This window comes from Echinococcus granulosus, assembly GCF_000524195.1.
Source record: "Echinococcus granulosus chromosome Unknown EG_S00114, whole genome shotgun sequence".
Classification (NCBI taxonomy): Eukaryota; Metazoa; Platyhelminthes; class Cestoda; order Cyclophyllidea; family Taeniidae; genus Echinococcus; species Echinococcus granulosus.
Genome location: NW_020170494.1, coordinates 14,977 through 33,469, shown reverse-complemented (window position 1 = coordinate 33,469; position 18,493 = coordinate 14,977). Strand labels below are relative to the sequence as shown.

Here is an 18,493-nt window from a genome sequence, read left to right as displayed (position 1 = left end):
GTTAATAAAAGACAATCGCCCTTATTTTTAAGTTCATGTTAAATCGTGTTAAATTTTCTTGCCCTATTTCAGTCGCAACGCATCTCTCCAATGCTCTTCCAAAGGCATATACCTGCCGTACGATTGTTTTCTAATCTGGTAGTTATAGGCCATGCGGGAGTCAATTTAAATCACTGCACTAACTTCAAGTCTTTTTCTCTATTACGTGCGAATAGAACTAAGCTAATCAAGAAAAATATTGAAGCTAGGTGGATAAGTAAATTGCTTTGGAAAGAATTATTTACACCACAATACATTCTAAAAATATGCTGGTACTGAAGATCAACGTTTAAAAAAGAGCCAAATGACCATTTTGAAATCCTCAAAAACCTAATTAAGACGAACGCAAGTCTTAAAATGAATATATTTTCTCCTTTATATATGTGCTAAAGCTAAGTGTGACTGTATGGGGACTTAAGTCCAGAGGAGTGTACTTCCGCTCTGCGGTATAGCCTGCGGGCCATGCTTGTAGCTTATTAAATATTCCGCACATTGGTAATGCATATTCTCCCACATCTCCTTAAATTACTATGAATGCCATGCTTTAGTTAATTGTCGAACCCTTGGTTTTGGAACCAAAGTCACTCAAGGCACTTCTGTGATTCTGCTCTAAAGCATGGCCTCAGGGGATAAGCCACTAGCCCCCATCTCTTCTGTGCATCAAAATTACACATTCGCCCTTAGTATAGCTGTAGCTTCCCTCACTCTCCCTAAAGACGAAAGGAGACATGACAATCGTGTATAATACAATGTTCCCATGGCAAAAGGGAAAACGTACGCTGATACAAAACCTGGGCTATCAAAGTAAATGTACAATTTGGTCAGTAGAGGCACATTCAATGAGATATTTTACAACAAAATGTGAAGTCTTCATGGTTGTTAAACATGACCAAACACTGAGTTTGATAAACGTTACGGTGTTGGTAAATCAGGGCACTTTCAGTTGATATTAGAAATCAATTGTATACAACGAAATACAAATCATTAGATGATATAATGCAGAAGCAGGATTTACAATATTGAGTCATAATGACCTAGTGATTTTAATTTTTCCAGATTTGTCCCTTCTAGTAACAAAAGAGGCCTAAAAAATAATGAAAATGATGGCAACCCTATTAACAAATCACAGCCACGGATTATAAGTGAATATAGACCCCTTGGTTGTGTGGTAGTGCGCCATTTTCGATGATGGTCTTAGATGTGAGTTGCTTTTATTCCTTTACGTGTTTTAATAAATTGTTGTATTTGAATGCCTTAGAAATATAATTTTGAGCAAACGATACTTCGGCGTCTGCTCTGCACTAGGTATACTAACTTACTTGGGACAGTTATTTGTTACCGAAAACTTTATGCAGTGCATTTAGATAGCTAATCACATTTTTCAGTAGTACAGTGAGTAGACTTTAAATAAAACTTTTGCAACGCTTCTTTGATATGCTAAGCTCTAATTACTTCGTTTACTAATGGATCATAACTCTTTGTGCCCTTGTCACTTTTCCAGATTTTATTTGCGGCTGGTAGCTCCTTCGTTTTTATTTCTTTATGGTATTTTCATTGGTTCCGCATTGTTAGGGAATATTGAATAGCTTATTCAAGGTGGTTTTGGCTAATTGGTAGCCGAATGATTCATTCCTGCCTGCCGCTTCTACTTAGCCTGCATTCATTTACTGGTGATCCCATTCATTATCTCACACAGTACTATTTTTGAACCCTCTTCTGCTCTTTTCACAGGTTGATAGGGATTTATTCTGTTTACTGCTGCAATGCCTATGAGTTTTTGTGGGTAAGGTACTTTATTGCATTGATCAGTTGGGCTGGTATTTGCGCAAATGTGATTAGTTCGAGAGTACCAAATTTTGCTGCTTATTTTTTGGATGTGTAGGCAACTACCGCTTGTCTATCATCACACTCAATGGTTATGAAGATTCTCGGTACAGACCATGAACCTAGCCATTCTCAAAGTCGCTCAATAACTCAATCCCGCGGTCATCTGGCAGTAAACACATCGACCTCTTCAGACGCCTGTATGAACATCGTGCACAGCCTCATGTGTCACCGGAAGGGTGGCGAGTCGGAGGAGTTTTCCAAATTTGCTATCGAAAGTCTCATTAAGAAGCTGAAGGATCGCAGGGACGAGCTGGATGCGCTCATCGCCGCGGTGACTAGCAATGGAGCCACACAGACCAGCTGCGTGACCATCCAGCGAACCCTCGACAGTCGAATGCAGGTAGACTAATCTTTTTCCACCTCTGATGCGCTTTTTAGATTGCTGGTCGGAAGTGCTTTCCTCATCTCATTTACGCTCGACTCTGGCGGTGGTCGGATGCCCACAAAACGGAGCTGCGTCACCTGCCTTTTTGCCACTTCGGGTTTGACAAGAAGCTTGACTGGGTGTGCGTCAACCCCTATCACTACGAGCGCACCGTCTCCTCCGCTCTCGACATCTCGTCGCTGGCTCTCAGTCCCCCTGTTGAGAGACGCAAGGGTAAGGTTGCTTGTACGCGCGTACATAACCTGGCTTCAGGAGTTGAGGAAGAAGAAGTCTTGAATAAGCAGAGGCGTCATAGCAGCGAACTGCAACACCCTGACACCAGCCATCCCGCCTCAACGCTGCGACTCAGCGTTCAGTCTCTTCTCGACGAAAGTCCTCTATGTGAGTTTTGGCCATATTTTCAAGGTTTGTGACTAATTACATTTGTTTAAGCACCTGATGTGGTATTTGCGCGTTATTAAATGTTTTGTGGTATTAAAACAAAAAAAAACATTGGTGCGCTGGCGGTTGTTTACGCTTGCTATAGAATCCCCGTTCATCATGCATTTACAAAACCTCATTTCTAAGCCCCAATTCTTCCATGTCAGAGGTGAGTTTTACTTTATCCGTTTTTTGTGGTTCGCGTTATCCGGGTGATTGGAGAAATTTAGAACTTTGTATAGAATCGCTAATCCCCGTTGCCATAGTGTTAGTGCTCTGGTCTTTCATTCACCTATTGTTTAATTGAGGTATCCTTTTACTTAGATGAATTTGCTACCTTCGACATGTTGATTCTACATTCTGTTGTTGACTCTGCTATCCCTTTAGATCATGAGCTTATCATCTATCTGAAGATATTTAATAATTGTACCACAACTGTTAATCAAAATCCGTGTTCCAGAGGTTCAAACTGAGCACCAGAACGGGTCTTTTCTACTTTCATATATTTTAAATCTACGACTGTTCTACTGAACGTGAAAGATGTATTTGTTACTTTCCAAATAGTGAAGATAGGCGGCAATTATGACTCACATGGTATTGCGGTTTTGGGAAATGTTTCTTGTTTTGAGGATATTTGGAAATGACTTCTGTCTTGATTTGCGCTGGTCCTTTGGAACGGTCTAGGCCTTTTTTCCATTAGCCTGCGGCTTTTTAAATCCGTATAACCCTACTTTCAGTGGAATACAAATGTAAAAGAATCATGTTCTAATCACGAGGTTTTGCGTTCGTTTATGCATGTACTGTTTGTCGGTCATTTGACTAAATATGTAAGCATGTAGATTGTTTTCACTCTGATGCCCAGTCGATGCTTGCGGGTGGAGTCTTCTTGTCTTTTGCCCTAGTCTAGTTGAAATGTCGATTGTGGTAGCCCTCGTTTATCACTTCCCAATCGGTTCTCTTGCTCTTCTTCAATCAATTTAGAATCTCTCAAAGTGATGTTAATATGTGATATTTGATTCTAACTACCACTTTGCTATCTGTCCATTTTTCTGTGACAAAACATCACGAATAGAAACTTACTCCCCCGTTACGATGGTGTTGCGAACGGGGTGTGTCAACTTGGTGACGTTTTGAAAGCCTTTTTAATACCTAAATAGGGAATTTAAGAGTACATCAGTTTAACGATGTGCGAATGTCACCCATACGATGTATCCTCAGCGGGGCTACAATTGATGTAGAGCAGGACTATTTACGATGCTGTATCAGTGCTTTTGAGAAAAATTTATGAAGTTTTTGTCTGTTGTTTAATCTGGAACCAAATTGCCTTGACAACACCCCGGTTAATGCACCTAGAAATTTGCCTACGTCACTATAGCTACTAAAAATAACGACTTCGAAGTAGATGACAGATTATTCATTGCCACAGTGCTATAATTCTCTTTTAATTCTCACTCTAACACCTCTGTATGTCAAAAACAAACGGGCAGTAGCTCACGTAACAATACAACAATTAGAGTCATGATACTCGTGGATGCTTTTTTTTACCGTCATTAAATTGTGAAGTCAAAATCCTGAACTAGCTGAGTAGAGCAGTGGCACTCAACCACCCGTGACCTGGGGAGAGGGCATAACGGTTGCTGCTGTGATGCAACTTCGGTTTTTGTTGCACGGCCGTTTTGAAGGGGTGCTCAGGACCTGAGTGCACTTTATCAAGAGGCTGTCGACCGCTGGTCGGCTGATTAATTAATGAGAGCCCGCTAGAGCGGAGGAACATGAAATGCCAGACTTCTTTTTCAGTGAAAGCGCATGCATGCACGCACATTTTTATGCCCGTGTGCGTGAGCCAGCAGGGGTAGGCAGTGCGCGCTGCTCGGAAAGACCGAAGGCGTGATATGGTGGTGGCGGTGCGCATTCAAGTGACAGAATTCGATTAGATGCACGCATTCATGCATGCCTGTGCTCGCATACGTGCGCTCCAAAACACACGCTGATGATGCACATCGCGCTTGATCAATATTCGCTGCTCCCCTTCAAACCCATTTCACTTTCACCGCTATCCATCTTGCTTCCTGGCTGTTTTCGTGCGCTGACAAAGATTAAAACCGCGTATACGTCCCATTCTTAGCTTACCGTATAATCTAAGTCCGACTCTTTGTATCGCTATTCATAGCCATCCTTTTTCATCGCCACTCGAACCATTGATGGAGATGGTTTTCTCTACTCAATCTAAACTTGAAGGCGTTTGCTCGCCAAGAAATAGTTTTTACAGGCCTGATTTTGTCGCAAAATTCACGATCTCCCCAGAAACCCATCACGCATATCTAAGGCTGGATTAATTTATCTGATAATTTTTACCTGCTGCAAAATAACCTCAAAATGTCCGATAGCCTTCGTAGTGCAGCCTTGGGGTCATCGCAAGGTCGTGATTCTGTGTTTGTAATTTTTAATACACTTGTCCCCACTTACTTGATCAATTACACCTCCGGAAAATCGCTTCAACCTCGAAATGTTATTCTGTTGGAAGTAAAGATTGTACAGCAGTTTCTTGCCTTCATTTTAGGCGTCCCCACCTTGTCTGGGGGTATTAAGCCAGAGCAGACAAAGAACAGTACAATCGCCTACGAGCCCGCACATCAGCAGCAGCCAACTTCCACCGTCGCCTCCGCCACAACAACACCCAATCCCCTGTCTCTGGAAAACGTCGACGCGGCAACAGCGAATCTGCTAAACCTCATGCAATGGGTCAGCAACGCTAACGCCACCTTCGCGGCCGCTGTGGCTGCCGGTGGCAGCGGTGTGGGCACACATTCTGCTCCGCCTCCCCCTCGACCGCCACCGGTGCAAGCGCTTCCAGCTTTGCACCCTACTTCCAGTACTGACGAGGCCTCCGCCGTAGCGCTCGATGCAGCGGAGACCGCGGCCCTCCTTGATCCAATAGCCGCGTCGGGGGGTGCTCCGGCACCTGTCCTGTATCCCAGCCAGTGCTCCGGTGGCAGCGGCGGCACCAACAATGGACAGTCAGCGTTTACTGCTGGTAGCAGCAGCAGCAGCTATGGACGCGCATCGCAGCAACAACAGCCTGTCTCCTCATCTTCCACTGCCCCTCTTGGTGGTGGATGGGGTGGTGGTGGTGGTGCACCGGGTGGACAGCCTCCTCCCATGCTCCCACCAAACCCGCCTCCTAGCGGGAGTCTGCAGGTGGGTGTAGTGTTATTTTCAGGCTCTGGTACTGATTCAGTCGTTTTATATTCGCGTCAATTTTTTTCACAATCCTATCAGCAATTTGGAGTCATGTGACGTAACTCTGAGTCTGGCCAACCATCGTTTGCTCAGTGACTTTTGATGTATAATGCTCTAATTGAGGAAAGGGAGGGCAGCGGCGTAAGATGAGCGTGATTTTCATAGTTCATCCCTTAAATTATTTTTATTACTCTTCCGATACCTTAGCACTTGCTCTTAAAATTCAGAGAAGGCATAAACAAGCTTCCTAATCCTTTTGTTCCTCAGCAAATAATTGTAAGTTCCCATTTCGTTTCTTGTATTAAGTTTCCACGTACGCATTTATAACCTGAAAAATCCATGTAACCAATTATTCCTCGGAGTGCGTTACTCATTATTTTCTGAGTAACGGTGGTTTGTACTTCAAGTCTGATTTTCACATGCCTTGTCTCCATCTTTAGGGCTTATGCCTATTGGCTGCATCAGATCGAAACACTAAGCAGGGGCTGTGTGGATTTTTTTCATAGCGAATTCACTCCAACAAAGTGTCGACTTTGTTTATTTGTCAGCCTGAATCAATATAAACCATTCATTTTGTTCGTCCTCTTGATTTGTTTAGTGTCTTGTCATCGTTAAATTCCTCTTGACAAACCCCATTCACGATCGCCCTAAGGTGAATAGGTGTGCGGTTCTCGAGCCGCTTAATTACTAGACTGCGTGCCCCACTACTCATGGAAGTCACCATCTCATTCGCGTTGAAAACCGATCCGATCGAAATGTTTCGGGGTGAATTTTAGTGTTTGTATATACTTACCCCAACCATCCAACTTGCATTTGTTAATGTTCCTTCCGTTGACCAGCGATCCCTCCCCCCTGTGGTTTCCTCGGCACTCGAATTCGGGCCGGCTTTTAATTTCACGCTCCATTTAGGTTCGCCTTTATATCCTTCAAGCATATGTACCGGCACGATGCCAATAATGTCTTGCAACTGGTTTTCAACCTGTGTTCATGTTTTGAGACGGGGTAGGAGTTGCCGGCGCATTCATTGCCAGTTTATCTATCTGCCCACCCTGTTCTTATCTGACGGCTTCCAGTGGTGTGCACGCCTCCCTCTGACCCTAATACCGATATCTGCCGCTGCTTTAATTAGCGATGTTGGTAAGTTTCCAGAAGTGGAGGGAACAGCTCACTTGCATTCATTCTTCAGCTCTTGAAGTCTGCGTGACCTTGATTTCACATAACATGCTCCAATTTCTTCGTCTTTTCCGGCTCATGTGTTAAATTTGTGTATGGACATACTGCTTCTTACGATTCTCAGATTTTCAACACCTTTGTCTGCCTCAGTGGTGATTTGGTTGCCCTCTTTTGCTATGATTAGCCTGTTTTAGTTTAATACAGCAAGATTTTATGCTGGATGCTAATTTGTAGGAACGCATGATTTCCTGGAATCCTTTCTTCACTTTCATTGATACTGGCTTATGTTTGAAGAAACCTACTGTCTTGCATACCCACGTAATAAAATTTAACTCGAACATGGAATGTAAGCGTTGGGACGATAAATTACCTTCCATGGAACAGACCTCTGTGATCCATAGCTCTCACTTTCGTGCCACTCGATTGCTCGAAGTCCAGACGCAAATGTGATAAATTGCTCACCATACCTTTACCTTCCCTCTTTGTTAGCTAGTCCAGACGTTTGTCTTCAGCGCTTTCAGTATGTGTAATGAGCAAGACCGGAGTATCTGAATGAAGGCGAAGTAGCTTAAAGACCGGTCTTCATTACCCATTTTTTCCACTTCTGCCTTAACGTGAGAGCTTGGCATGTGAGCCAGCTCTGATGGGTCTACTTGTCAGGAGAGAGTGGCTTAAGCCCGGTCTGACGTAGCCACCACCATTGGCACAGAAGCGATCTGAACACTGGACACGAAATCTCACGTGATTAATCAAAAACATCACATGTTGTGCGCTGCTGGTTTGCCTAAGAGGGAGGTTGGGGAGGGCCTTGGTGTTGCAAATTGTCGACTCGACGAATATTCGCCTCTACATTCTCTGTTCCAATGTGCCGTTGCCAAAGGCGGGCAACGCAGTAAGTCGGTATTTACACTGCACAACACCGCACGGGTTAGTAAGCGTAGTGATGGCTCACTGCAGTAGGAGTGATTGCACTACAATTTCGCTCTGTGATCGACGCTCCTGTGAAAACAGGCTATTGATTCTGCTAGCTTTATTTAAATAAAAACCCCGGAAAGCAGCTTCAAAGTCCATAGTGTAACATTACGAGCGTAGATCTCAGCTGGCGATCTTAAAATTACGCTATAATGTAACAGCCTTGGTCGGTACTAGAGTTGGATCACACACCTTGAATCCGTCCTGGTTGTTTAATATCAGGGTTCACTTCAGACAACGCAGGTTAGTAATCAACGCCAGCGTCTCTATCATGATATTTTCGTTCGTCATATGACGTACTTTTGTTATTTAGACCAGCTACCCTCAATCTTTTCCTTGACGTGTCTTCCAGCATGACTCGCGGCTCTTCCAACCTCGCTCCCTAACTGCCACGAGAAATTCATGTTTGCGCATTCTCATCAATGCATTCGTCCTGACATTGCGTTACTGACCAACGGTGTGATGCCTGTTTCAGTTACTGATTTGCTCATAGTATTGAACTAGGCCTTCTGTTAGTAATGGGCTTGAGTTCGGGCAAACTTTCTTGCAAAGCATATGCTGAATTCTGAGTTCCTCCCTAGATCAGATTTCCTCAAAGATGTCATCTTCAATGGTGATTCATCATCAATGTAGCAAAACGTTTGAGGTCTGTACCACTGTTTTGCTACAAAGCTTCCGCTTCTTACAATACATACAGATTCATCTATTTTGTTAAATGTTTCATTCACCCATGTATTAACATGGCTGTTGGAATGGTCGGGTGAGGCCAAATCACTTTCACTAAGAATTATGCCATTATCTTCACCGGTAGGTTCGGTCACTATTGCCTATTCCCTTTAGAGGGGAGACTTATTCTAATATACCCTCTTTCCTCCAATTTGGCCATGTGGAGCCTATAAATTCTGACTATTTTCAAACGTCTGCCTCTGATAGCTCTATCGCGGTATAGTTTCGCAGAGGGTCTGAAACTCCATGGCCGTTACGCTATTTGGGTTTAGTTTGTTGGTTTTCACTTCCTCTGCATCTAATCCTCATCGGTTACACTCACACCGTTTATTCACTTTGGGATTCAGGAAATTCGGTTCTCAGCGCTAGAAGTCCTGTGTTTGAGGCTGTACACGCCCTATACATATTATTTACGCAAATAATTTGCTGTCCATCATCAGACGTTATGGACGCTCAGCGCAACAAAACGGCGCCTCTTTTTCCCATCTCACGGGTGAACACTCTCATTCATCCCTGTTTTTTTACAAATTGCCACAGATTTCAACCGCGTCGGAATGTTTTTTGAAAGCCAAATAATAAATCTAAATGCCAATTGGCCGCGGTGGTGTGTAGGGCTCCGCTTGAACTAGTTGTTTGTTTCCAGTTGGTCGCCTCGCCTAGGTTTAGCCAGGAATACGCGGGTATCTTGGTGTTTTGCAGGCGGAAGTGATTACATCAAAGTCCCTTTATGGAACGCCTCCAAATAGGTCTCAACGTGTTTTTCTTCCGTTCTCGCGTTTTTTAGTTCATATTTGGCCCAGCAATCATGCATATTCCCAATGCCTTATGCTTTACAAAATCTGCTTTGATACGAGCATTTTTCCTCTTACTTTATCATTTTCAAAATAGGTGAGAGATGTGAGAAATTCGTAAAAAGACTGAGTAAATATTTAAAAAGGGTATTTAAATCGTGATGGATTCGCATATCGTCTAATTTTCCTATTTTGACACTTAAGGAACATCGGAAAGTTACGGCATTCTAGTTTCTCGATTTATTTGAATTGGAACATTCTGGGTTGTGTCGCCAACGGATCTTTCATGAATGTTTTGCGTAAATGTCAGCGAAGGAAATCTGACGTTAATCAAATGACGACCGCTGCGTGTTTAACTGTGTTCTTGTGCTTTTGATCCTGTGCATCAAAACTTTTAATCAACTTTTCTTCGTGCACGGACTTGTGACTAGATTGATAGCCGTCATGGATTTCACCAGTGAACAGAGCCCACTAATCCGGTCGCGTGGCAAATTCAAGCATAGATTTGATTGCCGTCATTCTCGCACATTGCTGTGGAGGCGTCAGTAGCTTTTTTTACTGGGGAGCGCTCAAAACGGTGAGGCTTGTTTATTGTCCTTGTCGATCGAAATACTTACTGCTCCCACTTTCTTGTCTCGCTTTCCCATGTTTTGTTCAATTGGGACTGGCTCAATATTGTGATCGGCGGATCAGTGCTCATGATAATGAAACTCGGTTATCCGTCAACTTTTTTGCCCACCGCAGCCCTCGCAATTGACAACACAGAGGCCGCCGGAGTACTGGTGCAACATAGCCTACTTCGAGTTGGATCAGCAGGTGGGCGAGTTGTTCAAGGTGCCCAGTCACTACACACGAGTAATTGTGGACGGCTATACCGACCCCTCCAGCCGAAATCGCTTCTGTCTGGGCCAGCTATCCAACGTGCACAGGTGGGTCTCCTTCTATCCTCAATCCTCCTTTCGCTTTTTCTCGGATTGAGTTCCCTACTACTTTGTCCCCTGCTAATGTAAGGGGATTGGTGGGGATGGGAGGTTATGTTCAATTGTCAAAATCTCTCGAGGGTGGGTTGGACGGTTAATTGATGCACACTGGCTTCATGTCCGCGTTATGGAGTCTGGGAAGGCCTTTTGACCAGGCTTCCATGTCAGCGCGTGGCTGCTCATTCCTTTTTTGTGAATGAACCATCAGTTATGTGCTGTTCTGTTTTGCCTTTTCCTCAGTTTCTCTTTCATCTGAAAAGGATTACACCTTGATGCGATTTCACATTATTGACCCGCTTTCCGACTCCTTGATTACACAAATGAATTCTCATCTTAATTTAGTGGGAATCATATTTGTGCGTTAGGGTACTTAAGAACGAGTTTTTTAGAGTAAATGAGTGTTCTGTTTGATGGTGTGACTTATTAACCTCTCACAGAACCATCTTAATCTTTATTTTGAAATTCAAAACTTCATTTTTACACATCGATTTTGAGTTTTTGCTAATAAGTTACTGAACGAATGGGCCGCTTAACTGAATGGCAGACCACCACCTATGATTTGCAGGCTTTTTTTCCTAGCGGAAACGACCTTAACGATCGGCCATGATTATTTGTAGCAGTAGCATCAGAAGTGTACTTTACTGCGCAGCCGAAAATCGCGACCCAATGGACCAAATCCTTTTGTCTATGTATTAAAGGGTGGGCACTTCTCTAGGTGCATACGCACGGGTGTGATTGGTTTTGGGTGTACGTGGGTGTGTGCGTGTGTAAACACAGATTTCAATGCGCTCTGCTCAGATGTCCTACCCGACTGGTCTCGTCTGCCCTGCCGCCACTCGCTGGGCCTGCGTGGTAGGCCAAGACTCGTGCTCTATTCACACGCCCATTGTGCCGACACTTGCATGCCCCTAGCGAATGTTGGTTTTTAATGCCTTCTTCTGTAATGAGATTAATTACCCATCGTGATCGACTTGTGCCCACCTATGGACTACGCGTGACGCTGTTAGTTTGAATCCGTCGAGGCAAGCCGATTAAGCAAAAAGGAGAGGCTTGCCTTTTTTTTCACACGGAACTATTGTTGCAATCAAGTTAATGTTCGTGCTCTCGACTTAGAGGAAGGACTACAGTTTTGTTATTTTCCTCTACAGACTCTTAAAATTTATTTTTCTCGCTAGGCATTCACTTGTATTTGGCGCAGAAATTAGGTTGGATTTCCTGAATTCTAAGCATAATAAACGCTAAATTCTGAAGGTAGATAATAACCCAAATTCTTTTGTCTCACATTATGCAGAAATATGTGGGAGACTCTGTGCCTTCCCTTCATAGTGAAGGCATGAATGTAAGGAGTTACTCCTAGTTGCAAAAACAGCAACATGTGGTGGCATTGCTAGGTAGTCATGTGTAGATGCACAGTTTATAATTATTCTTCTTCTGCTTTTGGTGCCTTTTCATTTGTTAGTAGCATCATGTGTTCTTTTCTGTTGTCGATTTGTCTCCACACACGCCGCTCTTGTTAGGTACGTTAGGCTACCCAACTTCATTGCTTAGGGTGACATAGAGTCACGCTGTAGTAAAGGTCTTCTCCACGAGTACACATTTCTAAATAGCATCTTTACGGTTGAATGTTGAAGTAAAGCACTTTTTTAATTGCATAGTGGATGCAATCGAAAACATTTATTCAATTTTTTCGCTTTTTACAAAGCGTCATTTGGGTCCGCATGCAAGCTTTTAATACTGGATTGAGCATTTGTGCTTGCTATCCTTCATTTTGACTGCGCTGCTACCATAACCACCACTACCATTATTACGCCGGAGCTGTGCATTCTTTCCTTTGCGGCGGCGCCGCCTTTTAGTCATAAATCAAATGTCATTGCGGGTTGCTATCAGAATGGACCAAGAAAGCGCGAGTATAGTGTTTCTTCAGGCTCTCGTCTAACTCCGCCTACACATGCACATAAACGTCTTTGATACAACCCTGGATATTTTATCACTCGACTGAGTTTGTTTCTTGTTCCAAAACACAACCACTTAATTGTTTTTGCTCTGTTCATTTAAACGTAGCCATGTCTTTTGATTGCCTTCTCTGGGTGTGCTTTAAATCAAAATAAGGCACTTATTTAGCGCTCTTACTGATTTTCGATTAATCTTCCTGGTACGGGCTTCATTTCGGGTTGCACATTACGCAAGGTAATGTCACGGAAAGTGGGCTGTCAGAAGTCGGCTTATTCTGAAACGTATGTGCATTAAAATAGCTCCCAGCCGGGTTGAAGCTCACTTTCCTTAGTCTCTAAAGTGAATAATTGCAATGATGAACAGTTTGTCCAAACAGTTCGCCTTCACTGCCAGCTTTTGCTCCACTAACCGCTGGGCTTCCTACTTGTGTCCATTTCTTTAGGTCGGAGCAGTCGGAGAAGTCGCGTCTCTACATTGGGAAGGGCGTGGAGCTAGACATAGTGGGCGAAGGTGACGTCTGGATCCGCTGTCTCTCCGAGTTCTCCATCTTTGTACAAAGCTACTACCTTGACCGCGAGGCAGGCAGGGCACCGGGTGATGCTGTGCACAAAATTTATCCCGGTGCTTACATTAAGGTGAGCTATTCCATCGCGGTTCACCATGCATTCAAGCAAATGGACTCAGATGCCTTTTTTTCGCTACCCTTTCACGAAGCGCCCTGGACTTCATTCCTTTGTGTGTTGCAACCCAGAGGGTGGAGGTGTCCGACTGTAATTTGTTCATCTTTCCACAGGATGGCTGAGTATCTCTCATGAGGTCTGCTCTCATCGTGTTGTAGCGCTCAAGTTATTCCAGGCGGCGTAACTTATGTCAGTCTGGGAGTAAGTGTATTATTAACTCAAAAAGGCTGATATACCAGTAATATGGTGGCCGAATCTCAAGGGTATATGGTAATTGCATGCTTGAAAAGTGAACGCATAGTTACTATTTACGTTATGTTCTGTTAGATTTTTTTTACTTTCATTACCATTGACGATGGCCGTACCTCTTAGGGAAAAGATGTGCCGAACCGAATCAGGGACAGACGTGGATAAAAGTGGAGTGGGGGGAAGGATGTTTGTTCAGTGGATCAAAGGCGTTGCTGCTCAGAGATCGGTACGCGTGTATGTGTATACACGTACATGCAGGACCATTTCCGCAAACAGGCTTTGCATAAATCATCCAGCCGATCGCTGCAGAGTACTTGAACAAAAAATGTGGAGTCGTGCCGCGAGGATTAGGCGTAAACATGGCGACTACCACCGACGCTTCGCCGAGTGTCGATCGCCCACGTGTGCGTGCGCCCGCGAGCTCTTGTACTTTTAGGTCGTGCGTACGTACGTCACTCCCCCTCTTGCTGCTTTCTCGTGCGTTTACATGCCCCGGGTTCAAGGCATCGTGGACTAATGTCCGGCACGCGTCCAGACCTGCCCAGTTGTTCGCATCCCGCCTTAACCGGTGTTGCAGCTGGCCTCCTCGCAATTGGCAGGACTGCTGCTGTTGTTTTGAAGCGAGCGACGTTGTGCTTTTTGCTGTATTTCCTCACCCATGGGAAAGGGAGTCCGGGATCACAGCCCATTTCCTTTAATCGGTCTACTGACTGGCGACATTGCCAACTGGATGTCATTTGTCAGATCTAACTTATTTTTGCACACACGATGGGCTTTCTGCATGTAGGACCTCTTTTTTCCCTTTGAAGATATAATTATAGTAGGTATGCTGGTTGTTTCTGGAGCAATGAGGAAGCGGGACTCCTTGACCAGCGAAATTAATGGATTTTCTGTAACCAAACATCAAGTTATTTACTTGTAACAGCGCCATGGTTTTCCTTCTTGGAGCTTCAACAAAAATACCTATTTCTGAATAGACATTCGCATTTTATGTTCAGAGACAGAGTGGGATTTTGCGCACGTAACTGCTACATAAGTTGCTCACAATATATTTGTCTCCTAGACTCCTGGATAGAATTTGGCCGCCAAAGCTCAGGTCTGTTACTGATACAAATTGTGATGCTCAAAACTAAAAAGAATTAAGTTCTCCTCAGACCAAGACTGTCATATGTCTTTTTCATTGCCTCAACCAATCCGTTTGTGGCACAATTTGGAGTAACCAAGCGTAAAAATACATGGCACGTATGCGTGGCGCTGGTAGTAAACGCGTTAAGTGTGAGTAGAAGCGTTTGAATTTGAATGTTTAAACATGTCTACGATGCGTTTAATTTCGCACGAACACACCTGAAGCATGAATTTTAGCCAGACGAGCTAGTGCGTCATTGTCTCAGCACATTCCAATGCTATAGTCAAGTCCACATGTGAGTGGACGGAGGTGGAGTGCATCAACCATCGGACTGTCTTCACTTGTGTCGTTGCATTTAAACACTAGCGTCATTTATGGTTGAATATTGATTTTGAGAATTAGGTTACTGAAACCCAAAACCGTTTTCGCGCATAGAACCGCTTGTTTTCCCTAAGGTTGTCCTCGTCCTTTCACCAGTGGCTCTATGTGAAGATTTCGAATCGATCGTTATTAACAATCCGCTACCCAACTTAAAATACTTTTAAACCAAGCTACCACTTGCTCATTTCCGTGGTCCTTACTAGTCTGCGTCCCCGTCATTGCGTTTTGGAGATGTTCATTTTCATCCACTTTCCAGGTTAGTATTGGGTGCAACCAAGGGACATGTGAACAGTGAACAGGTATTTTGTGATCCCAAAACAATCTGTTGGATTTCGCGTGAATTCTAGCCTTATTTCCAGTCTTGCAGTCAAATGTGGCTGAATGAATATGAATTGTTCCAATCCCTAGTTCTCTGTGCTAGCATTAAGAGGCACCAGCTTACCACTTCGTTCCAAGCGCTTGTCAGGCGCGTCTCGTTTGCAATTTGCATTGCCCATTTGGAATCGAAATGGTGCTACAAATGCTGGGATTCTTGTAATGGTTTGTACGAATCTTCCCATTTTTAGTTTCTTTCAAACAGCCAAGGATGTGTGCATGCGCGTGTGTATTCGTGATCGTGCAAGCGTATAACCCTCGCATTGCTATTGCAGGTGTTCGACATACGTCAGTGCCACGAACAGATGCGTCATCTGGCCCACATGACACAGGCGGCGGCGATGCGTCAGGCCGCTGCGGTGGCGGGTTCCATGCAGATGGGCGCGGTGGCCGATGCAGCGGCTGCTGCCTCTGCCGCTGCCGCTGCCGCCACTGCGCCAATGGGCACATGCGAAGCCGCCGGGGTAGGCGTGGACGACTTCCGTCGACTCTGTAACCTTCGTCTCAGTTTCGTCAAGGGCTGGGGTCCGGACTATCCCCGCCACGACATTAAGGAGACTCCCTGTTGGATTGAAATCCAACTTCACAGGTATTACAAATGCTCAATTTTTCGGATTCCATAAGCCTCAAAATATGTGTTAGATGGACTTCTATTTTGCACTATGCATTTTGACTCACCTTCCCACCTCCTTAAATCCTCCCTTTTGTCATTGGAAAACTTAGCCTGGGTGGGTCTTTCCTTGATGTCATGCGATTTCTTGGGGTAATTTAGTCCTTGAAAAATTCATTAACATTGGACTATCTCGTTTTTTATCATTGTTAATTCACTGGTCTGCACTGCCCATTTACCTAAAACTCCCACAGCTTGTGCAGTTAATTGGGCAGGTCACGTGCTTACTGGTCAATCAAATTTTCTCGTCTAATGTTAACATTTGCACGCTCCTCACCAGCGTCACGTCTATGTGATGTGTTTGTTTTGGCAATTTATGGCAACTGGTTGAGCCAAACCGTGTTAAAACCAGATTAACTAAAGTTTGAAGCAATAAACTAGGCGCAGGTTATTCTTGAAATGAAGGAAATAGCTACAGTTTACTTTATTGTGCGGGATGATTTTCTGCAAGACTGATATTTTGTAACTTCATTTCTAAGTAAAAATCGGCATATATGGGATGCCACTTTGAGGCAATCCTATCGTTGGCTAAATTGCTTGAAGCGTGGAAGTCATTTTGACCTTTGGTTAAAAATAAAACCCTCGGCTAGTAATTTAAGGTGCTATGCTTCTTTCGCCATTACCAAATTTGAAAGGCTTGCATGGTTGAATGCATTCCAATTAACCTCGCATTTTGCTATCCGTTAAATTCTTTCAAAAATTGAGCTACCCCTTTGTTTGGTCTGGTTTAATTTTCTGTCGGTCACTTTCTTGCAAGTCCCAATGACACCCAATTTTTCTTCCCTTTTTGCGACATTTCATGTTATCTGGAGGGATGGATGCAGATAAGGTAGCGCCGTCTGCCCTAATCTGGCAGTAGATAAATCACAGGCTACTAGCTTTCCTTGTTAGCAGAGGTGCTGCCTAGTCAAGGCACGGGGGTAATGATAATGGTAACAGTTGACGGTTTACCGCGCTGTTTTATCTTGCCCCTAACAAAAACACCCTTCCCAGTTCATGGTTTTCCGTTCGATTTTGGATTCATTCAAAAACAATAACATCCATGTTAGAGATCGACGTGTTGACGAAGAAGATGCGTAAATCTGACCGCCTCAGAACCGGAGTTTGACGTCATAGTAGCATCTAAAAGCGCTCTGTAGAGCATAGTCTTCACTTCCATTAAATCATTATAGTGGCACTTGTTGAAGGAAGGAGCGCTCATATCTACCTTTACTGTTCCATTTTTAGACCACTGCAACTACTGGACGAGGTTTTGCAAGCAATGCCATTGAATGACTTAAAGCCGACGCGACATTTCTTCTACTACCAGAATCAATTGCAACAGCCACCGCAACACCTGGCAAAACGCTGATCCTCTTCCTCTAACACATTTGAGGATGCCACTCTCCTTTCTCCCCTCACCTCGCAGCAATCATGTCGCCTAAACCCGTTTGTTTCGCTTGCTCTCAGTCCCATTCCCTTTTAACCATTAGCCTCCGGAAAATGACACGCATTAACACGTGAACTCACGGACTATGCATAAGGCTAGGCACAAGCCTGCCTCCTCCCGTGCCGCGTGCACTGGCACTGCGGTCATCTGAGTCACGTGACACCTAATCAACATTTGTCCCTCCAACCTAAGGGGAGCCAGCGTGCCCATGATCCCTTCTTTCTCTTCTTCCCAAAATTGTATTTATATTGTACCCAATGTATCGAACGTGTTTTCTCACCTCCTGATGAGTAGGCTGTAAAAAGTAATAATTGGATGATGGTGGCGTTCTACTGAAATATCGACGATAATGATGTCAACAATGGCAATAGCAACATTAACAACGTTCGGGTCTAGTTTTACAGAAGGTACGCAGCAAGCACACTTTGAAGGGGTTCGTTTGCGCTGCACTATTTAATAAGTTGTGGTCTGCCTTTGTGGAATTAAGATTTCGAGCAACTATTTCGCCATTTGATTGAGATACTTGGGTGAATTTGGATCATGCAATTTGGGTGCTGTGGCATTTAGCCATCCGAGGGCGGGTGAGCCCCTCAGAAAGAGGGGCGTGATTCTCCACGGTAGCATGCCCACCTCCCCCGAAGGCTGTGTAGTCATACATTATATGAATTGTACCTGAAGATGCCATGGGGCGGTCGAGCCTAAAAGTAGCTTTGCTATAGGCGCACGGAAAAGGTTGTTGTTGGAGGGCAAGGCTGCATCCAATCAGCCTGAAAGCCGAATCCTGGGAGGTCGAAAAGGTCTGCACAGGCGGGTATGCAACTTGAAGGAATGCCGGGGGGCTTTGATTTGATGCTACGGCATTCCTAATTTAATTCGTTAGGAGCTAAATTTTCTTAGCTGATGTTTTGACCTTAAGCGCGATTTGCTCTAGCCGGAATTGATCAACATCGCTCTACAATGTGGGAATTAGTTACCAATGTTCCTTAGATGATCGACGTAGGTAGAAACCCTGTCACA

General features: G+C 44.2%; 1 protein-coding gene across 1 annotated transcript; it reads left to right on the top strand. All coding sequences in view use genetic code 11, as the record gives it.

The window, feature by feature from the left end:
* Window positions 1-1,227: 1,227 nt before the first annotated feature.
* Window positions 1,228-17,398, top strand: EGR_08649 (Mothers against decapentaplegic; the record flags this gene model as incomplete). The annotated part of the gene is made up of 8 exons (XM_024497898.1): window positions 1,228-1,239; window positions 1,922-2,266; window positions 2,305-2,692; window positions 5,292-5,929; window positions 10,378-10,562; window positions 13,009-13,336; window positions 15,653-15,966; window positions 17,275-17,398. The coding sequence occupies 8 exons, from the start codon at window positions 1,228-1,230 to the stop codon at window positions 17,396-17,398; spliced, it is 2,334 nt and encodes a 777-aa protein (XP_024347668.1).
* Between the last annotated feature and the right edge of the window lie 1,095 nt (window positions 17,399-18,493).